This window comes from Arvicanthis niloticus, chromosome 23 (genome assembly GCF_011762505.2).
Source record: "Arvicanthis niloticus isolate mArvNil1 chromosome 23, mArvNil1.pat.X, whole genome shotgun sequence".
Classification (NCBI taxonomy): Eukaryota; Metazoa; Chordata; class Mammalia; order Rodentia; family Muridae; genus Arvicanthis; species Arvicanthis niloticus.
Genome location: NC_133430.1, coordinates 7,607,600 through 7,629,963, shown reverse-complemented (window position 1 = coordinate 7,629,963; position 22,364 = coordinate 7,607,600). Strand labels below are relative to the sequence as shown.

Genomic DNA, 22,364 nt, shown 5'->3' with positions numbered 1-22,364 from the left:
GCTTCTGCTCAACCAATACTTGATTGGTGCAGGAAAATTGGTAGTTTTAGAAGAATCAGTGATATTCTTGTTTAAAATGGTAGCTCCACTTAGAGTGAGGATAAGAAGAGTCTGGTAGGGCTGGAGAGATGGCTCAGTGGTTAAGAGCATTGACTACTCTTCCAAAGGTCAATTCCCAGCAACCACATGGTGGCTCACAACCCTCTGCAATGGGATCTGATGCCTTCTTCAGGTATGTCTGAAGACAACTACAATGTGTTTATTTACATTAAATAAATAAATCTTAAAGAAGAAGGGTCTGGGAACTCAGTCTGGATGTCCAGATGGGAATGATGGACAGTAACTGCAGAAGAGCTTTGTGAAGCTGCTGCTGCTCTCTACGTTAATACAAGTTTACAGGTTGATAGTATAGGAGCTTATGGCCTTACGGGGCCGGAAGAAAGCTGGTTTTGCTATAATCTTGGAAGTGAAGGCATGTTTGCCTATGAGACGTGCAAGTTTGGTCTGCTCTGTTTGTTTTCTTTGTCTTTTTGGTTGTTTGGTGGTTTGGTTTGGTTGGTTGGTTGATTGATTTTTGGATTTTCGAGACAGGGTTTCTCTGTGTAGCCCTGACTGTCCTGAAATTCACTTTGTAGACCAGGCTGGCCTTGAACTCTGTTTACATCTGCCTCCAAATTCCTGGGACTAAAGGTGTGTGTCATCACACCTGGCTAACTTTACTGAGTTTTTGCATCAGGGTCTCTCTGGGTGTAAGCTCTTTCTGTTTCTGAGGGGACAGTGGGTGGGCCCAAGGGTGAGAGCACACGCCTGTGTAGCCTCTTCACGCCTGTGTAACCTCAGTCCAGTCACCCTCTTGTGTCTAGGATATAGCCTACTGGGCGGGGCCCTTGAAGGGTGTGAGATCACATTCATTGGGCTATGATTGGCTTTTTAAAAGATCTTTCAATAGTGGTTGTGCATCTTTATGGGGTACATATGTTAGGAAATGGTTTTAAAAGCTAGTTGAAAGGCCCCATGCTGCCTCACTGTCTCTATGGTGTGAACATTCCAAATCTGTTCTCAGCAGCTCGGTGTGGTCAGCATGTTGGCAGCAGTTGTCACTGTATTGACCAGGAAACCTTAAGAAGAGTTCGTTAACCGAAACTCACGTGGCGATGGCTCCCACGCCTCTCAGGTCCCACTGCCCCTTCCTTCTGCTTCTGGGCTCAGCTTCTAGGTTCCAGGTGTGGAAACAGGCAGTGTTTGTCTTGCTGTGCCTGCCTGTCTCAGCTAGGGATGCCCTCTAGGGACTAGCTTTTTATTACTGTTACTTTATACCAAATAGAAAGAATAAAATAGAAAATATGCAGTCCATTGTGTTTTTAGAGCAGGTGTGATTCTGTAAGGACCATGTTTCTGGTGTACACGCAGTGCTTGTACAAGCTGGGTACACTATAAAACTGTTTTTTATTATGTGTCCTGGCCAAAAGTTAGAATCTACACTGGTAAAAGGTTTGTTTACAGTGAGCACTTTCAAAACCAGCCCCTTGTTCTGACATTCACTTGACCCTGCCACAGACCTCCCTCAGCTGCAGGAGAGACAGGAATAGCTTGCAGGGCTCCCTGCTAGCCCTCCAGAATCCCCTTTTTGTGTAGAAGGATTTTTCTCCTGGGCTCTTTTTAAGAAGCTAGTAGAAGGCTTATACTGTGAAAGTTTAATTACTATCATTATTGTTAATTAATACCAAACCACTTTTTGTTAAATTAATTGAAGAATTTTTTTCCCTCAGGTTTCCTTGCTGCAGAATGAAAGTGTTGAAAAAAACAAGAGCATACAAAGCCTGCACAACCAGATATGCAGCTTTGAGATTGAAATCGAGAGACAAAAGGAGATGCTTCGGAACAACGAGTCCAAAATCCTTCATCTGCAGGTGAGCTGCCTGTTGCCTGCCTGCCTGCCTGCTGCCTGCTGCCTGCTGCCTGCTGCCTGCCTGCCTGCTGCCTGCTGCCTGCTGCCTGCTGCCTGCTGCCTGCCTGCCTGCCTGCCTGCTGCCTGCTGCCTGCTGCCTGCTGCCTGCTGCCTGCTGCCTGCCTGCCTGCCTGCTGCCTGCTGCCTGCTGCCTGCCTGCCTGCCTGCTGCCTGCTGCCTGCTGCCTGTTGCCTGCCTGCCTGCCTGCTGCCTGCTGCCTGCTGCCTGCTGCCTGTTGCCTGCTGCCTGCTGCCTGCCTGCCTGCTGCCTGCTGCCTGCTGCCTGTTGCCTGCCTGCCTGCTGCCTGCCTGCCTGCCTGCCTGCTGCCTGCCTGCCTGCCTGCCTGCCTGCCTGCTGCCTGCTGCCTGCTGCCTGCCTGCCTGCTGCCTGCCTGCCTGCCGCCTGCCTGCCTGCCTGCCTGCTGCCTGCCTGCCTGCCTGCCTGCCTGCCTGCCACCAGGAATCACTCACTGAGTCCTGGCAGACAGAGGCCCAGGGCTTCTCTTGTTTGTGTGAATATTCAGAGACAACTTGGTTCATCATGGTCCTGCCTAGGAAGCTGACCCAACACCCCTGTGTGTCTTTAGTGCACTAGAGGGAAGTAAAGCTTAAAGACCTTGATTTTCAGATGATCTGTCCTGGATGAGCTGTCACTCAGTGGTAATACATTTATCCAGATTGTCCAAGGGCCTAGGTTCCATCCCCTCACTGCAGAAAAGGAGAGAGTAGAGTCTGCTTTTATTAGTATACATTGATGAGAGACATTGCTCTAGGACTTGTGTGCCAAGTACTGAAATAAGATCAAGCCAGACTGCGCTGTTCTGAGGTTTCCCACACACATTCCATCTTTATTTCACATAATAATCTAGAGATACCCCCCAAAACAACAAACACACAAACTTTTGCAGGGCTGGAGGGTTATTTCTGTGACTAAGAGCACTGGCTGCTCTTTCAGAGGGCAGGAGTTTGATTTACAGAACCCACATGGTGTCTGTAACTCCATTTCCAGGGACTCTGGTGCCCTCTCCTGGACTTCACGGTCATTGCATGAGTGTGGTACTGAGGGGGTTAAAGGAAGTAGAATTGATACAAATTCTGTACAAATTTTGTACAATTTTGTACTTTTGATACAGTTGTGCATTTTGCTGGCCCAGGAAGTGTTGTTTGTTCTTTAGTGTTTGTATTACATTATGTGGCAAGGTGCACATGTGCACAGTGTGCATGTGGGATCAGAGTGTAGTCTCTAGCACGTCTGTAGTCCTAGCTACTTGAGAGGCTGAGGCGGGAGGATCCCTCGGGTTTGAACAGCAGCATAGTGCAATCCCTGACTCAGAGAAGGGAAGGGCAAGGGAAGCAGGTGCTGAGTCGTGAGCTTAGCTACTCATGCCGCTGCCAGTTGCTGAGGGACCCAGAGAGTCGTACAGCGGGGCTCAATCAGGTGATAGCCACAGGCCACGCTCTTCCATAGTCCTCACTGAGCACCACCACACTCTCACTGAACAGGGTTGTGTGACCAGGGACAGCAAAGGACAGTCACTGAAGCCCTGAAGTTGTAGTACATGCAGCTGGTCATCTGAGGCCCCGAGAAGCAGGCCTTGAGTTGGGTTATTTATTCTGTGTGAGACTGTTGCTTCCCAGCTCCTGAGGCTGTAATTAAACTCCACACCTGCACTGAGGATGCACATTTATAGAAACATGCAGTGTTCTGCATGTTCTAAATGTTCACCAAACACTCAAGTGTTAAATCACTTGCTGTTCACAGAGAAGGCTTGACACAGACCTGCACTCTGCTTTGACACTCTGTTGTTTATGCAAGTGAAAGGTCTGTCTGAAAAAGTAGCACAGTCCCTTGCCAGATGCAGCCCCTAAGTTGTGGGGGATGGGGGTAGCCCGTTCTGTGGAACACGTTCCTACACACAGAGTGCATACCCGTGTCTCTGCATGGGCTAACAAATACTGAGGCAATGACCTGTACTAGCTGGGAGAACTTCATGGCCAGTGCAGTGGTCCTGTCCCCTCCTACGCATGTCACGAGCTGATGGGGAGGAGCAACTCAGGACTTCCTCCTTGGTCCTCTAACCAAACACCGTCTCCCATACCACGGTCAGCCTTTTCCTTCTTTCCAGTGCCCATGACAGTTTGCTGTATGAGGGCAATTCATTCAAGGACACCGAGACCGGGGGTGTTCATTACAGTCAGTACAGTCGGCCCACAGAAAACAGGTCTTAAAGAGTCAAATATTCCTCTGATTATACATTCTTGTTTAAAATAAAGAGACATGGAGCTGGAAAGATGGCTCAGCCATTAAAGGCTAGGCTCACAACCAAAACTAAAAGAAAAGAAAAGAAATCTACATAGCAGGTTTGTTGAAGATTGAAGACCTTATCTATGCTATTAAGGGGGCAGTTGTATATGTGCACATGTATATACATAATGCATGCCCAGAGGGTGGGAGATGTCGAGTGGCCTGGTCTGTCACTCTCTACCTTATTCCTTTGAGACCGGGTCTGTCACTACACGGAAGCTAGGCTGGCGTCCAGAAAGCCTCACAAAGCTGAGGTAACATGTACAGCCACCTCCAGCCCTTTCCATGGATTCTAGAGACTTGTGTTTGCACAGCAAGTGACCTTACGTGCTGAGCCATCTCCTTGGCCCCCCTAATCCTTCTCAAATGTCAGTATCAGGTTTCTTAGAAAGAACAGGGAGATTCACGTTAGCCGTGTACGCTATGTGAAGGACCCCAGACCTGTTTCCTTCATCCCACCCTGATCGGTCACAGCCATCAAAGGTACAGAAACTCAGCATTTCAAATATAGACTTCCAAAAAAGTGATGGTGGTAGGCTGTCCCCTGAGCACCGTGTGACTGAAGGTGGTAGGCTGTGGCCTGAGCACCGTGCGACCAGAGGCTTCAGAGATATTCTACTGCCTCTGGAGCTCTTACGGAGTCTTTGTGTAAATGGAAACTTCAGGTCCTTGACTCCATCACAGGGAGACAGACAGGCTGGGGTACGGGACTCTCCCCATTACTGTCACAAGAACATACAACCCTTAAAAACAGTGCAGAATTGGCCCTTGCCATTGGTCAGGCCCTGTGTCAGGACATATGTCCTGATGCTCCTGACTATAGAACTTACTCTCATGGGCCAGCCTGAGGACCCACAGCAGGCCCTGTCTGGCCACTAACACTCAGGGTCTCTGGTAGAGGAAGGATGGAGGGAGCTCTGTTTCCCTGGTCCTTGGCACAGTTCTAGGGTACCCCTCTAGTCACAGGACAGAAGCATTCTGTCCTGAGCCAGGCAGCAGGACAGGCAGACAGTGCTGGGCCATCAGGGTGACTCCTCCATCATCCTAACCTTTGATTGGTAGGGGCCAGAGGTCTTGTGTTGAGAATCCTCACTAGTCAGATGAGCCTTTGACCACAGTCCCTTCTCTGTACCCGTGGCCTCCTGTGGTCTCAGAGGTACATCTGGGTACAGAGCGTGATGCCTAGGGCATTCTGGTGAAATATCTATAAGGATGGCAGAAAGATGACATCTGCTAGTGTGAGGTCACAGTCACAGCCAGGGTTCTGAAAGTAGAGCATGTGACATTGACGTGATGTCTGAATGCAGTTATGTGACAAACAGGCAGTGTGGCCATCCCAGAAATGGCCAAAGTTGGTGAAGCTGTGTAGGAGTTATGGGCAGGAAAAGGACAGCTCTGGGCCATGTGTACACTGTCGTGTTGGGTGTTGTCCCCTTTCATCTGATCCACCAGCTCTTCTGGTGACTTGAAACACAAATGCAGGCTGGATGGGATGGCACACTACCGGGTCCTTTGCATGAGACCAGATCTTGATCTGACTGTTTCCAGCTTCACTCTGTGCTCTACACAAGTTCGTATCCCCAGAGTCTCCCAGGAAGCTGGTGGGTCTCAGCCAGTTGATACCCGCTCAGGGGCCGACAGCTCCAGCTTGCATTTGGGGTGACAGCACAGCATGCTCAGAGTTCTGACTGGCTTTTTTCCTTAACCCCTTTGGTCTGGAAGCGAGTAATAGACAGCCAAGCAGAGAAACTGAAAGAACTCGACAAGGAGATCCGTCCCTTCCGGCAGAACTGGGAGGAAGCAGACAGCATGAAGAGCAGTGTGGAATCCCTCCAGAACCGTGTGACTGAGTTAGAGAGTGTTGACAAAAGTGCGGGTCAGGCCGCTCGCAACACAGGTGAGTGTACCTGGGTCTGAAGCAGCTGCTCCCAGGCACAGGCGGTGCATGACGGGAGTCCTCTACTAGGGGCAGTTTTTCACTTAGATTTGTTCTTCTGCATGAGACCCAGCTTGGCAGGATGCAAAGCCCTCCCTTCCAGAGGCTAAAGTACAGGTGACCTGCAGGTCATGAGAATGTCAAGGCGAATTGCTCAGGGTACCCCTGACACACCCTGAGGGCCTAGAGACAGGAGCAGACCAGGCAGGGGAAGTGGGCAACCTAGTATTGCCCAAGTCTTTCTGACATTTTGAGCAGATGTGTGTACCTGTGGCTTTGAGCCTGAATGAGTAGTGATGGTTTTTATGGAAGGATTAGGGAGTAGGGGTGGGTTACACAGATGGAAGTGTGTGGTTAAAATACAGTAAGGGACGCCATAGAGTCAGAGCCTAGTGTCCCTGGGACGCCAGGACTGTAGGGCAGGGAACTCGGCAAATAGGCAATCAGGCTATGACATCTGTGGCCTGGCAGTTGGTGACTACCAGAGGAGAGGGGAGGAAAGATGCACCACAGATGCCCCACGCCTTGTCTGCCCTGCATATTCTCACCCTCTGCAGTCACAATGACATCTATGGTTGCTGTTCCAGACACTGGTGCAGGTGTGCTCCACTGTCTGCCTGTCTCGTTTGCCAAATGTTTTCTTGCCTTTGGCAGGCTTGCTGGAGTCCCAGCTGAGCCGGCATGACCAGATGTTGAGTGTTCATGACATCCGCTTGGCCGACATGGACCTGCGGTTCCAGGTCCTCGAGACCGCCAGCTACAACGGCGTGCTGATCTGGAAGATTCGTGACTACAAGCGCCGGAAGCAGGAGGCCGTCATGGGGAAGACCCTGTCTCTCTACAGCCAGCCTTTCTACACAGGTTATTTTGGATATAAAATGTGTGCCAGGGTCTACCTGAACGGGGACGGGATGGGGAAGGGGACACACTTGTCACTGTTTTTTGTCATTATGCGTGGAGAATATGATGCTCTGTTGCCGTGGCCGTTTAAGCAGAAAGTGACACTTATGCTGATGGATCAGGGGTCCTCTCGTCGTCATCTGGGAGATGCCTTCAAGCCCGATCCCAATAGCAGCAGCTTCAAGAAACCCACTGGGGAGATGAATATCGCCTCTGGCTGCCCAGTCTTTGTCGCCCAAACTGTTCTAGAGAACGGGACGTATATTAAAGATGATACAATTTTTATTAAAGTCATAGTGGATACCTCGGATCTGCCTGACCCCTGACAAGAAACCAGGGCGGTGGATTCAGCAGAAGGTAACTCCTCTGGGGGGGGTTGAACCAGTCTGTCTTCACGAAGGTCCTCGCCCTCAAAAAGGACCTTGTGGGACAGAGGAAGCAGCCGGAGGAGGAGAAGGAGGAGGAGTGGCTGGCAGGAGGAGCCACATGTGAAAACAGACCGCAACGGATTTTCTAATAGACTAGCCACACTCACTCTGAAGAATTATTTATCCATCAACAAGATAAATACTGCTGTCAGAGAAGGTTTTCATTTTCATTTTAAAAGATCTAGTTAATTAAGGTGGAAACATATATGCTAAAAAGAAACATGATTTTTCTTCCTTAACTTAAACACCAAAAAGAAAACACATGTGGAGGTAGCTGGATGTGTCAGCATGTTAACTTACAAGGAGAACTTATGAAATAATAATACAGTTCTGATATATTCATCCTAAAATCCAAGAGTGCAATCTTGTTTCAAATATAGTATATTGTCTATTTTTAAGGCCTCATCTGGTCGCTGTTTTAATAATTTGTTTGTCAGAAGACCCTGAGTAGGCATAAGGTCTCTAAATTCAGAAGTCATTTTTAATTTAAAGTTCAACAAATAATTGTTACTGCAAACATTTTGTTTTAAAACGTTGATAGACTGATATTTCTTGGAAGAAAATGTAAAATATCAAACACTGGTTATCACTTGTGATAGGAAAGAGAATATCCAACCTGCTGTTATTTCTCGTTAGAAATGTAGCCCTTCGATATCTGTCGTAGTTAGTGACACTACTTCACAATGACTGTGAGAGGGACAAATGCTCATGGATGCTATGCATCATCTCAGACTTACAATTGTTTTCACCCTAAAGTAGGGCATTCGTTGAACTTTGGAGTTCTAAACAAAATCCTATAGGTTTTTAAAATTCTGCCCCATGTTTAGACAAGCTCTGTGTTGCTGACAGCACCAGCCTTGGTCTCCAGTGTCCAGTGTCCGGGGATAGGCAGGTGACCTGTGCCGCAGGAGGCCCCAGAAAGCATCCCACCCTGTCATACTGCTGCATTCGGCTAGCGCTCTCCGAAAGCAACACCCGTGCTCAGAGATGGTGGCATACGGTACATGTGCCTTAGATGTGACATGCTGCTTCTTGTCCCTGGGTTTGCGTTCACCACGATTCTAGAAAGTGATAGTTTAACCAGATCTCTCTCTCCACCACCAGATCTTTGTCTCTGCCAGGGCCCTCAGACAACTCTGAACCTGCCTGGGGAAGCCAGGCCTCTGTTGGCGGCTTCTGAAGCCTCTGCTGCTAAATATTCACAAATTCCAATCATAGGCCCCCAAGAGAAGCTCGGTCCCACTCCAAGGGAGGGAGGTGCGAGCAGAAACCACACTCTTCCAGGTCTCTACAAGGCCCTGAAATCCCCCACAGCGTGAAGGAGAAGTGCCCCTGCCCCAAGCTTTCCCAAGACCATGGGTCTGGGGGCCTGCCCAGGCTGGCAACAGCAATCCTAGCCTCCCTGTTAGGAGGGTAGCCAGCTGATGCCCCAGCCTGGTTAGTCCAGACGGCACTCTCAGCTCACTTTCCCACTGTGATGAGAAGCCTGGAGCCCTGCCCCGGTGCCCCTTTTGCTATGCACCACACTTCATGGTGCTCTACACCGATGGGTGCTACACGCGACGGGTGCTTCTTAGGCAAAACCAATGTGTGCGAACCACCACATCTGTGCCACTTGCCCAAAAGGCGCGCCCACGATTGGCCAGCTGGGCCCGCGCTTCAGACTGCCTGCCTCTGGGCTCCCCCCATGGTTGCACGGGGACAGCTGGGTTGGTGCCCGGTAGCCCACCTTGTCTCTGGTGCTGCCATCTGTCCTGGGTGTGCCTTCGCCCCAGTGCCTGCTGGAAGTGCCCTCCTCTCGTACACCTGTCCCCGTGCTTCCATGAGCGACCTCTTGGTTCCCAGCACTCGCCCTGCCCTTCCATGGCTGAAGCATTTGGCTCTTCCCCTGCTCCTCTTCTCTCCATTCTCCTGGGATTGCTTCGGGGTAAGTCAGTGACCTTGGTTCTGCTCCTAAGACTGCAGAGCCAGTTCTTTCAAAGGTGCCCTCCCCTTCCTTTAGGCCTGTCCCCAGGGTTCCTCCCCTAAAGACCTGGAGTTGGGAGGACCACCCGGCAGTCTTTGACTGGCCTCAGGAAGCTTTTCCGTGGGCAGGTGTCAGCGACGGGGACATCCCAGCAGCTCCCCCCCTTCGAAGAAGTCAGTGCGGTACCAATAGGTGTAGGCCTGCAGGCCAGCAGCATCACATCTGACAAAAAGCATGCCTGTCTTTGGTTTCAGAGCCTGGTATGAGGGTGACCCTGAGGTGTCCTCAGGCCCTCCCTCCCTGCTGGTGAGACTTTTATAGGGCTTCTTCCTATGTGAGGTGGGCTCTCCTGGCCTCCCCTGGTGCCTGTAGGATGTGTATAAAGTGAGTGACTGTTGGCCCCTGGGATGAGGGCCCTGCACGTCACAGCTTCCTGTATGTGTTGTGTCTATTGCATTTCTTGGTAACAGTAGAATAGCGGGCAAGCTCATACCTTTGTGCCCTGTCTCAATGTGTGAAGGGCGTGCTGAGACATGTCTCCTGGGAGATGTGGAGCTTGTCGCGTCCTATCTGGGTGTGCCTTGCTCTGCTCCGTCTCAGGATTCCTTGGTGCTCACCACCCAGGGCCACTGTTGGGCTGTGGTCTCAGCGTTGCCGAGGCCCTGTTACCAGTCCTGGCAGCCAGCCCTCACCATATCACAGGGTCCTGGCCACGAGACGCACAGGGTGGTCACGTGGCGTGTGTACTTGGCTGTGCAAAAGTGTCAATTGCTCATCTTTGAAGGGGCCATTTGTCCCATGACCTCTATGGGGAAATTGGACACAACTCCTGCTTGCCTGGGATGGTGTTCATACCTGCTCACAGCTGACCCTGGGAAGATGCCGGCCACTAAGTGGCCATGTGTCCTGAGGCCCAGCCTGTGTTTTTTTGTGAGTAGCTGAAAGCCTGTGTCAGTAACAACCCAGGGCCTCACACCTTCATTGGTCTGGGAGAGGAAGGTAGCCTGAGGCATACTGGCTGAGCCTCCTTTACCTCTTGGAGATAGAGTCAGCCTAGGCCACACATGCAGGCCGAATGTGAGAGCGGGATGGGTAAGACTGTGACTGAGGATAACAACAGGCTGAGTGTGAGCTGGGCTCACGCAAGAGAGCAGAGCCCACGCCCAGCATTCCAAGAAGCAAAGGGCTGTTGAGAGGGTCTGCATCTCAGTCCACATCCATCCCCCTTTCCTAAAGTAGCCTGTGCACAGATGGCACCATGTCCCTAAGACAGCACAACAGTCAGACAGCACAGCCATCAGCTGAGGAAGGTGTCTGCTTATAGCCACCATCCGCCTCCTTTCTTTCTCTTCTCCATTTACTCCAAGAACTGGGACTCCAGGGAGCTGTGGCCAGAAGCACTGTGGCTTTATTCCCTGGGCAGCCTCCAGCAGGGCCTTCAGACCCACCACCACCTGATCCCCTTTGAAATGACTTCCATCTGACTCCATGTGGTCAGCCTCATGAGAACCTAGCGGTCAGGTACAGCTCCTGTGGACAGCTAGTCACCTTCCCATACCTCCTTAGTCAGCCCAGTCCCACCAGGAGTTGGGACCCCATGCCTGCTATCTTGGGCCTGACATTAATGATACCACTGTAACTGAACAGTATACATAGCAGTCACCCATGGCAGGTCTGGCAACCAGTGGACAGCATCCAGCAAAGAGGAGGATGTCTGGGCACACCAAGCAACAGGGTCCTGGGTGGACCACTCCTGCCAGTCCAAGAGGAGACCAGGGGGAGTGCCAGGACCAACAGCATGGCCCTTGCTGGCTCCTTCCCCCTGCACACTGCCAAGCATTGCAGGGACTACACTTTGTACCTGGCCAAGACATTTCCCCCTGACAGGTGACAGGGTAGGTCACTCCCTACCCTCCCATACATCCCTCTGCTTGGCACCATCAGTGAATGGAGAAGGGCTTGGTGGAGCGTAGGGTACTATTTTTTACTTTCAGTCTAGCCCTTTACTGGAGAGCTAGTGTGGCGTTCATGCCATTGTGTCTGAGTGTGTGTGACAAATGAGGGTCTGACCCCCAAATCTTCTCAGACTAAAATTCTGTCTTTGGTTTGCAAATACCATAGCAGCTGTTTTCTCCAAACTAGAACGTGCCCACAGGGGTCTTGCCAGGTGAGGTGATCATTGGCAAGTGGCCCAGTTGTTGTCAACTGTCCCACCCTGTCTGCTGCTGTCTCCCATAAGCACTGTGGCATCCAGGAGCTGGGTTAACAGAGACAAAAGAAAAAGGCCAGGAGCCCATCCCAAAACCTGGACATAGCCTAGTCCGCTGTCTGCTTGGGCACCATTACTAGGCAGGCAGGCAAAGCAGTGCCCCACACCAAAGCCAGCGTACAGCGAAGCAGGCCCCAGCACCCAAGCAGAGTGTATGGTCCATTTCCCTCGCCACACCGTGTCTGGAGTCTTCCTTGTGAGCTCACTGTGGAAAGGAGGTTACAAGCCCAGGGTCACTGTGCCACTCCATAGTCAGTGGTGACTAGCGTACACCCTTAGTCCCCTTAGTCAAGTAAGATAACCTTCAAAGGCAAGTAAATGACCTAATTGGAAAACACAAAAGCAGGCCTTCCTTCCAAGGATTTCCCTAAGAATCTGTGGGTGCTCTGACTGAGGAAGTTGGGGTCAGTGTTGACAGCTGCAGACTGTTGTAGAGTTCTGTTCTCCCTGATGGCACATCTCTTGTGTTCAGTTCTATTACCCAAAAAACAAAGACCAAAGAAGGCCAATCTCTCATTTGACCGTGTTTTTAATCTGCCTGTTTTGACACATGCCGTCTGTAGTAACCGCTCGCTGTGAGGCCCCATCTTGACAGTCCAAGTGATCGTGACCAGTGATTAGCGTCCCATGTTCTAATGCTCTTCTAAGAAACTGAGACAGTGTGAGTTATTGCTCAGCAATAATTACGTCACCAGGAGTTAGCAGCACGCCTCATCTCCTGATAGCATTATGGTGTTTCGTATTCTGTTTACTGTGTGTTACATGTGGTTTCATTTGGTATTTATTTGTGTTTTGAGGTCTTGCGATGTTTCTGTTCTGCTGCTAATAATAAAGTTTGTAAGACTGTAGAATGCAAAATTTTGCAATGCTAAAGTGTCTATTAGAGGAAAATAAAGCTGATTTAAGACTCCTGCTCTCCAGTCTGTTCCTGCTGGGGCCTCAGGTGGGCCTCCTCCAGCTGTTCTCACAAGTGCCTGGGTGACAGCTGCCTGGGGACACTCTGGCTAAAAGGGGCCACCATTCTGAGATACCAGAAGGTTTTGAGCCAGGCATGCTTGCTCCTATCACCCCAGGTCTTGTCTGTAACCCACCAGAATGTGTGGCTTGGTCCAGGGTGAAGAACTGAACACAGGTGGGAACCAGACCCATAAGGTGCCAGGCCTGGATACAGATCCAAACTATGCCCTGCCAGGAAGCCCAAGCTCTGAAAGGTTTGTCTTAGGGAGCATATGGCATGGAGAGGAAGGCAGGCCCTGGGCTGTCTGACTCCGGAGCACTCTGTCCTGTGGATGGTTGCTGCCTACAGCCCGTGATCTCTCAGCACCCAGCCCACTGCTCTGCTAGCAGGGAACTAGAACCAAACGGAAGCATTGGGGGCCGGAAAGTCGGGTTTTCCCCTTTCTGGAAAACACTAAGAACGGATAGTGGATAGTGGAACCCAGGGAACTCCCGGGAATTGACAGGGCGTGGTCCCTGGAGTAGGGATATCACAAGCATGCAGACACACCCATACCTATAAAGGTTTCAGTCCGGGGTCAGATAGCATCTGTTCCCAAGGTCCCAGGTAGGGTGAATCCTCTGGTAGCCTTGGACCTCTGGACCCTGCACTTCACAGGATGCCAGGTACTCTAGTCCCCCTGAGGATCCACCTGTGTGCCCCTAGCTGTGGAATTTGGGGCTCAGCCACAGCTGCTCCACCTACACTGTGGGTGACCAGATAACAGAACTTCACTAAGATACCATTAACCAAGCAGCCCTTGTCCCTGCCAGGACCCCGCCCAAGGAGGAACAATGAGTGTTCAAGCCTGGAGTCAGGAAGCCTGGCCTCCAGCTGTGGCATCCCCTGACCCAGGGACCTATGGCCTTCCTGTCTCAAGGCAGGGGGACAGGAGGTAACAAGTGGCCAGGAGAAGGAAGGACAGGGAATGCTGGCTCCTCATCCTGACATCTCTCAGCCCAGGGCTCCCAGGGTCCCTCTGCCTGCCCACTGTCCTCTCCCACTGCCCAAGGTGGAGAAGGCAGGCTCTGGCACCCACTCTACAGTTGGAAGAATGACCCAGAGGGTGAGAAGGTTAGTAGTCACCCCCAGCATTTGAACCTCAAAGTGTTACTAGCCCCAACCCATCCAGCTCACATTCTCCTGCACACCCCACCCCAGAATCTATATCCAGTTCAGCCCCAGGAACAATGTGCCTGCCCTCTCTTAGCTCCTCCCCAACTTCCTGTGCCTCCCATGCCCCTGCCTCAGTGCCTTGGTAGGTTCTTTAATTCTGCACATCCTTGTCTGTCTGTCCCTTGCCTACCCCTCCCCACAGCACCACAGGGCTGTCATTCAGGGTTCGCCCAATGCCTAGGTACGACACGAGCTATATGAACAAAACCCACTGGATATAGCATTCTTTACACAGTTTGAATGAACCAGTGGAAAGCTTCTTGCTGGCTGTCTCAGTGGCCTAGTGAGGGATATGGCTTCCCTGGCACAAGAAGGTTGCTTGTGTACAGATAATTTGACCCAAGATGGCAGGCAGTCAAGCCAAAACTGTGCAACTGCCAAGCCCCTGGCTCCATCCTTACCCAAGGTAGCCACACGGTACTATTATACTACTAGTTATTCTTTAGATCTGCATGTCTCCTACTTCCTGTGAAGGCCCTGACCAGTTCACAAATGTGTGTCCACGTGTTCCCGAGTGCCCAGGCCCACGTTTACCATCGAGGGCTTTCTGTAGACACACTGCCCCTGGTGCTGGCCGTTCCTCCCACCCTCTGACGGCAGCTGTAAACTCTTCCCTTTGCTGCTCCACGCTGCCTCTTAGAGGAAGCCTCTTCTCCCAGGTACTCTGACTACCCTCCCCACGTGACCACCATGGGAGCACCCACCTGGCCACTACTAGCACTTGTGTCTCACGGTCAAACTGGCTCAACAGTGCGAGCCTGGGCCCAGTCTGTGACTGTGCTTCCAATGCAGGGATAAAACAACAGGCGACCTCCGAGAGTCTCCTTTGAATCTGACTTAGCTGGAGGCCAAGAGCAAACCTCTCTCAACACTGGAGTATCCTGTTACTCCCTGGCCGGCTGGGGCCCAAGCTGGGTGTATAAACATGCGCCCCTAGTGGATGAAATGCCTTCTGCCGGGGAGAAGCAGGAGGGTGGAGGGGAAGGATGAGTGGCTGACTCCGGGAGGATAGCTTAGGGAGTCCCCAAGCCTAAGTAGCTCTTCCATGAGTAGTCCTCCCCAATTCTGCCCCCCCCCCCGGTCACCCACACATCCATCCACCATTTACAGGTGCACCGTGACCAGACAGACATCACAGCATCCATCCATCTGTTACCACAACTTTGAACCCAAGATGATCCCTCTAACACCCCCCCACACCCGACAAAGGCAGCCTCAGGAAGGAAAAATGTATTTGGGCTTACAGTTGCAGGGGATGGCAGGGAAGGCATGAGGGAGCTGGTGATACTGGTCATACTGGTGATACTGTGGTGTGTCTCAGGAAGCAGAGAGGAATATTGCCCACAGTCAGTGCAGGCCTTGCACGCTCAGTCTCTGGAGAGACTTTCACAGCCACAGCCAGAGGTATTTGCGTGGTGAACCAGTTAAGCTGACTGTGAGGTTTTCCCGTCACACCGTGCGGCAAACCAATGGTGCCTCATCTGCCCACAGCTCACCCGTACTCCCTCCTCCCTGATACCTTCTGCAGGCATCCAGTTTTGCCCCATGTGACTGGGCAGGGCTGGATCACAAGAGACAACTCCCAAGGGACATGTTGACCTCTGGACCAGGAGAAGCTTTTCTAATAACCTCTAATAGCCCCATCTGCCCAATCTCCATCCTCCTGCCAGCCCCACCAAGGGACCTGCTTCATCTACTGTCCATTTCCACCCATTCCCCACATGAAGTCCGTTACCTATCCTGGAACCTTCCTGTTACCTCAGCCAACCTTCCTTCTAGATGGACCCCGCCGGGCATCTTCACCCACCCTTCCCAGAACTCTCTGTCTGGCCTCCTCCAGGCGCCCTTTCCAGTCCGCTCTCATCTACACCATCCCCCCACAACCTAGTCGTGTCTACGGCTGCCATCACTAGCCACCCACCCACGGCTATCAGCCAGCCACCGTCTGCCATTGGCCCAGTCCCTCTGCAGCCACGGTCATGCCCATCGCTCTCAGGAATTTAACATCCAGCACCAGGAGTCTACCATGTCCTCACAGAGTGGCCGCCACCGTTCGGTGACTGACCGGCCTGTCATTGTTCTCACTGATGATTCTCCATTCATCGTCCACCTGCCTGTCCTCTACAACCCGCCTTCACGGCCGTCTATCACACCCGATCACCTCCAGGGCCGCCACGCGCCTGCACTTTGCCACCCCTTCCTTTCTATCCTGCAAACCCACACAATCCCTGCAGAGCACACGCTCAGGCCAGGACCTCAGGCCTGGAGATGAGCAAAGATGACTGAGCTCCAGGGTTGTTGGCCTTCCTGTCACAGGGAAAGTCAGGCCGACCTCTTACTGGGCACCCAGGGCCCTGGCTCCGGAAGGGCAGATGCTGAGAAGATTCCTCCAAGGGACCTCAGGAGACAGCTGGGCGGTCCCAGGGTAAATGTGTAACATCTGGGCGCCCCCTGCCCCTCAGCCCCGCCCTGTCACGTGGGGCCCTGGGAGCGAAGTCCGCATCTGTGAGAGCCTGGCGGAGAGATGGGTGCTCTGGGCCGGGTCCTGCTGTGGCTGCAGCTCTGCGGTAGGCCGCCGTCCCTGGTCTGACCTCGATTGAGGCTGAGGTTTCTCTAGGCGGGAAGGGTCGCGATCTCCGGAGAGGGTGGGATATGGAGGCGGCGTTGGCAGCCTACCTCAATCCCGGTCCCCTGGCGCGGGCTGCTGAGGCTCCCAAGGCTCAGGAGGTGGAGAAAACGCAGTTTATTCCTCGAGAACCTCCGGTCCCTTGGCGACTCCTCTGTGCACAGTCGGGACAGGGCCGCCGGCTCCGGCCTCCGGGACCCTCTCTGCCCCAGTGCGCTTCCTGCTAGAGCTCCTTCCTGAGGCCGATTCATCTCCGAATCCCCTGGACCCCATCCGGGGCAGTCAGCGTGCTGTGAATAGCGGCGACGTCCCGAGGGAGAGGGAGGGCATGTTTGCGCGGGTTCTGCAGATCGGCTAAGAGTGCGCCGGAGAACGGAGAACGCCGCAGTGGGGTCTGACCTCCTGCGCTGTGTGCACCTCTGCCGCGCTTCTCTGGAGGGTCGCCTTCCCGGGGCGCGACACTCTGCCTTCCTTTCTCTAGCACTGACTCGGGCCGCCTACAAACTCTGGATCCCAAATACTTCCTTCGATACTGCCTCCAACTGGAACCAGAACCGGACCCCGTGCGCGGGAGATGCCGTCCAGTTCCCGGCGGATAAGGTGCCTTGGTGGGGGTTTGAGGGGGCGGACTGGAGGTGGGGAGGTCGGCCAGCCCCGCGCCTGACGCCACCTCTTGCTGCAGATGGTGTCGGTCCTGGTACGAGACAGTCACGCCATCTCGGATATGGTAAGTCTTGGGGCTGTGGCCACAGCGGGCATGACTGGCCCCAGGTCGCCGATGGCCCCTTCCCATGCGCCACCACGGGAGCCTCCGGGTAGACAGTCTCTGCGAAGGGACATCAGAGAGCACGTGGGGTCTCTTAGTCCAGCTCCACTGAGCAGTGTCTCAGTGCAGGGTGGGCTCTGGGAAGCCCGCCTGCCCTTCCCTGTCCATGTTAACAAGCTTCCTGCAAAGCTCCTGGCCCAGCTCCCCGGGAGGGTGAGGAACAAGAGGTTAAACAGCGCCTGCCTCCCTTCCTGCACATGCTAAGGCTAAAGGCCTTAATATGCGCTAAATAAAGACGGATGGTCCCCCGCCCCTAGCTCAGGCCCTGCAGTTGGAGCTAAGAATGAGGGGTTTGTTTCTTTTTTCGTTAAGATTTTTTTTTCTCGCCGGGCAGTGGTGGCGCACGCCTTTAATCCCAGCACTTGGGAGGCAGATGCAGGTGGATTTCTGACTTCGAGGCCAGCCTGGTCTACAGAGTGAGTTCCAGGACAGCCAGGGCTACACGGAGAAACTCTGTCTCGAAAAACCAAAAAAAAAAAAAAAAAAGATTTTTTTTCTCTTCTGTGTATGGGTGTTTTGTCTGCATAACTGTATCTGTGTGCCACATGTGTGTAACGCGCATGCGGGCCAGGATAGGGCATCGGGTCTCCCGGAGCTGGAGTTACAGGTGTTTGTGAGCCACCATGTGGTGCTGGGATTCAAATCCGGGTCCTCTGTAAGAACAGCCAGTGTCCTTAAACGCTGAGCCATCAATAACACCCAAGCACACCACACCATATCAAAAGAACAATATTTCATGGCAATTCAAATATAAAATCTCCATTTCAGTGCCCAAGGGTTTTTGTTTGTTTGTTTGATTGGTTGGGTTTTGGTGTTTTGCTTGGTTTTTTTTTTCTTTTCAATATAGTGTTTCTGGGTCTTGTAGACCATGCTGGCCTTGAACTCAGAAATCTATCTGCTACTATACCCAATACAAAATAATATTTTCTGTGGGTCAGTGTCTCTAGTAGCCCAGGCTGGCCTTGAACTATCTCTGTTGATGAGGCTGATGTGGAATTCCTGATCTCATTGTGTTGCCTCCAAGACGCTGAGATTATAGGCTCGTTGCCCGAGAGTGTCCTGGGCTCACGGGTGTGGCAGATCCAGAGGACAGTCCCTATCCAGGTTACAGCAACCTGCTTAAAGCACATTCCTCGGCTGGCAGCAGGGACAAGGATGGGGGTGGGTGGATGCTCGCAGGCAGCGCCCCCTGGCGGGCATCTCTATTACCACGCAAAATCTTAGTCTCCGTTTGACAAGCAGCTCTCCTTTCTCCTTGCTCGTTCGTCTTCAACCTCGCGGCTCAGTGGACAAGCTGCTCAGGGATGTTTATTAATGAACAAGGGCGTGGGTCACTTTGGGGAGCTGAGTGTCCTCTCCACACCCCAGTGATATCCTTTGACTTCATCTTGGACCTCACACATTCCTCCTGATCGGAGAGATCCTTCCTGGGATTTCCCCCTCCTCCCACCTCTTCCATCTCCACCTCAGTCTTTGTTGGTAGAAAATACCCAGCCCTGCGCCCCTTACTGCTCTTTGTGGCTCTGGTTGTAGAAAGCCTGTACACACATCACAAAGGAACATTGCATTGTGGTGGAGTTCTCCATTCCAGAGCATGGTCTGTGTCTACCAATATTTGCATCAGCTTTGTTCTTTAAGGGTTTGGAGATGTTCTCTGCAGAGTCAGGTGTGGTGGCTCAGCCTTTAACTCTAGCACTTAGGCTGCAGAGGCAGCTTGATCTCCATGAGTTCAAGGTCAGCCTGGTCTACATTGGCAACTCTCAACCGAACCTCTGTCTACATCTCGATTCATAACAGTAGCAAAAAAATTACAATTATGAAGTAGCAACAAAAATAATCTAATGGCTGCGGTCACCACAACATGAGGAACTGTATTAAAGTCTGGAAGCATTAGGAAGTTGGAGACCCACTGGTCTCTATAGTGAATTCCAGGCTACAGAGGTGAGATCCTGTCTGGGGAAAAAAAAAAGTAACAAGTGGTTTTTTGTTTGTTTGTTTGTTTGTTTGTTTTTGTTTTTCGAGACAGGGTTTCTCTGTGTAGCCCTGGCTGTCCTGGAACTCACTCTGTAGACCAGGCTGGCCTCGAACTCAGAAATCCGCCTGCCTCTGCCTCCCAAGTGCTGGGATTAAAGGCGTGCGCCACCACCGCCTGGCACAGGTGGTTTTTATATGATACCAATGGTCTCATAAGTACTTTATAGAGTTGGGCTTTATAGAGTTGGTGTCTATCAGGAATGATATATATATAGATATAGATATAGATATAGATATAGATATAGATATAGATAGATTCATTCTGTAGTCCTGAATGAATGAATTCTCGTATGAAGAATGGTAGCTGTCCCCCTCGTCTTCTGGCTGTCTTCTTTTCTTTTCTCTCCTATTGGCCGAGCTCACTACTCCTGTGGAAGTAGGAGATCTTGTCATGTTGTCAAAACACGTTATGTTTTTTCCCTGGGTGCCATGTTGGCTCTAGGTTTGGAGGACATAAGCTTTAGAAAATTGTAGAAATTCCACTGCTAAAGCGAACAGCTTTTTCTAAGTAATTAATTTTCAGCGTTATTTCCTAATGGGTTGACATCGGAGTTCCCACCTTCTGTTCCAATTCTCCAAAAAAAACGACTAGCATCCTCTAAGCCACATGTGCATGCAGCACCTCTAGAGGCCAGAAGGGGGCGCCAGATCACAGCCGTGTGTGAGCCACCATGCAGAAAGAGAGCCGGCACTCTTCGATAGAACAGTGTCTTGAACTCCAGCCGTTTATCGTCCCTTCATACCTTGTTTCCACTCTGTTCTTCCTTTTGGGATGTCCACTCTTCCCCTGGACTTCCCTGCCGTCTTCTGCGGAGTATGGGCGTGGACACCTGTCACTGAGCGCCCCCAGCCGGATCAGACCTGGCGTTTATCTACTAGTGCTTGTCCCCTAGCGGGGTGGCTTTCTACATTCTCTTATTTCCTCTTCCGTTCTGTTCATTTATTGTGATGCTAGGGACAGAGCCCCGGGCCTCACAAATGCTAGGTAGGTGCTCCACCCCTGAGCTCTACCTCAGCCCTATTCTTTATGAGAATACATTCCATTCACATGGGTGTGTGTATGTGTGTCAATTCCCGTCCTGAGGTGCCACCATGCTTACAATATATCATATCAGTCTCCCACTGTCCTCACCTGCGGGTGGAGTCCCTGGCTTTCATTGTGCTTCTCCCTTGGTGTGTGTGTAGCTGGCCTGTGACGTCATCTCCTCTGTCTAGGGTGAGCCTTTGGACAGGTAGGAAGTTCTAGGAAGGCCAAGTGGGGACAAGAGCCTGATAACCTGATGGCCCTGCGAGTAGCAGCTCCCATCCCCCACTCCACCCCGTCTCCTTAAGCTCTGGGAGAAGGATGGAGAGATGAGTGTCCTCAGGCTTGGGCAACCAGGAAATTATGTGTCCGGGGTCATTCTTTCCCTTCCCACAGCATGTGGAGCCAACTAGCTAAAGTCATTCTTCAATTTCCTGCCTTCTCCTGCCTCTCTCTGAAACTGAAGCCCCTTCCCCAGTGGCGTATATTTTAAAGTCTAGCTTCTAAGACCCGGGACACCTTGTCTTATACTGTCTCCAAGTGATGGGTGCTGGCACAGGTCACCTCCCGCCCCAGTGTTTCATGGGTTCCCAGGGTCTCAGCTGTGTCCTGTTCCTGAGCATCAGACTCTGCTTATGTGGCGCTCTAAGCTTCGGCGATAGCTCAGTTGGAGGTCCTTTATCCCTGGCACGGATGCCCGGCGTGCCTTCTCTTTTCTTTCTCTGGTGAAACCCAGCTCTTTCCTGTTAGCCTCAGCCAGGTTAAGGTTCCCGGGCCCTGACTTCACCTAGATCCCCGCCAAGGTCGCAGCTCGGGTTCTCCCTTGAGCCGGGAGGTGTTAGTTGGTAGCAGTGCGTGCCCGGAGCCTGCGCCACCTCAGCCCGCGCCTTCCGCAGCTCCTGCCGCTGGACGGGGAGCTCGTCCTGGCCTCGGGAGCAACATTCAGCGCTGCAGGAGGCGACTCGGACCCCGCTTGTAACCCGGGTGAGAAAGATGGGCGTGGACCGGAACGCGGCTCTCGGGGCGTGGCTACAGGGGCGTGGCTTGAAGAGGGCGGGGAGCACTGGGCGGAGCAGGTCTCAGTGGGTGGGTGCGCGCCTGCACAGGCGCCCCGTTGCTCTTCCGCAATCCGGACCGCTTCTCCTGGCTTGACCCACACCTGTGGAGCTCCGGGACCCAGGAACATGGCCTCTTCTCCGTGGACGCCGAGCGCGTGCCCTGTAGCTACGACGACGTCCTCTTCCCGCGCGATGGGTCTTTCCGCGTGGCGCTCGGCCCAGGCCCCAACCCGGTGCAGGTCCGCAGCGTCTCGGCCGTGGGCCAGGTGAGCAGGCGTGGGAGAGCTGGGGTCCCATCCCCTGTGCGCGTCCCCGCGGCATCCTGCAGCTGCGCGCGGGGGTCCGCGTTCTCAGACTCTCTCCTCGCTCGCCTGGCCGCTGGCGATGCCATCACCTGCAGACGTTCACGCGCGACGAGGACCTGACCGCTTTCCTGGCTTCCCGCGAGGGCCGCCTGCGCTTCCACGGGTCGGGCGCGCTGAGAGTGGGCTCCCAGGCCTGCACCGACGCGTCGGGCTGCGTCTGCGGCAACGCCGAGGTGAGTGAGCCTTGACTAGGGACAGCGCGAGGGTCGCCCCGGACACGCTGGGGCGCGTGGCTGCCCCTGCGCTTTCCTGCATTCACCTCCGTGTCCCCACCCAGACGCTGCCGTGGATCTGCGCGTCTCTGCTGCAGCCCCTGGGCGGCCGCTGCCCCCAGGCCGCCTGCCAGGACCCCCTCCTGCCTCAAGGACAATGCTGCTCGCTCTGCGGTGAGCATCCCCGGCCCCCCAATTCCCCGGCCCTCGAACGCGCTTCCGGCGGGCTTCCCTCTCCTGTCCGGGTTCGCGGCGTTGACCTGTTCTCCCGTCGCAGGAGCTATCGTATCGTTGA

At 52.9% G+C, this 22,364-nt stretch overlaps 2 protein-coding genes across 6 annotated transcripts in view; both read left to right on the top strand.

Moving 5' to 3' along the window:
• Positions 1-12,663, top strand: part of Traf3 (TNF receptor associated factor 3) — a 100,248-nt gene extending 87,585 nt beyond the window's left edge. For all 5 annotated transcript variants that reach the window (XM_076921109.1, XM_076921108.1, XM_076921111.1 and 2 more), the window contains 3 exons: positions 1,770-1,910; positions 5,975-6,149; positions 6,843-12,663. In XM_076921109.1, the coding sequence (XP_076777224.1) occupies positions 1,770-1,910; positions 5,975-6,149; positions 6,843-7,414 (888 nt within the window). In that variant the 3' untranslated portion in view covers positions 7,415-12,663. The remainder of the gene's footprint in view (positions 1-1,769; positions 1,911-5,974; positions 6,150-6,842) is intronic.
• Positions 12,664-16,348: 3,685 nt separating this feature from the next.
• Positions 16,349-22,364, top strand: part of Amn (amnion associated transmembrane protein) — a 7,198-nt gene continuing 1,182 nt past the window's right edge. The window contains exons 1-8 of the mRNA XM_076922077.1: positions 16,349-16,491; positions 17,032-17,150; positions 17,233-17,277; positions 21,331-21,418; positions 21,541-21,758; positions 21,893-22,030; positions 22,135-22,243; positions 22,347-22,359. Coding sequence (XP_076778192.1) covers positions 16,449-16,491; positions 17,032-17,150; positions 17,233-17,277; positions 21,331-21,418; positions 21,541-21,758; positions 21,893-22,030; positions 22,135-22,243; positions 22,347-22,359 — 773 coding nt within the window. The 5' untranslated portion in view covers positions 16,349-16,448. The remainder of the gene's footprint in view (positions 16,492-17,031; positions 17,151-17,232; positions 17,278-21,330; positions 21,419-21,540; positions 21,759-21,892; positions 22,031-22,134; positions 22,244-22,346; positions 22,360-22,364) is intronic.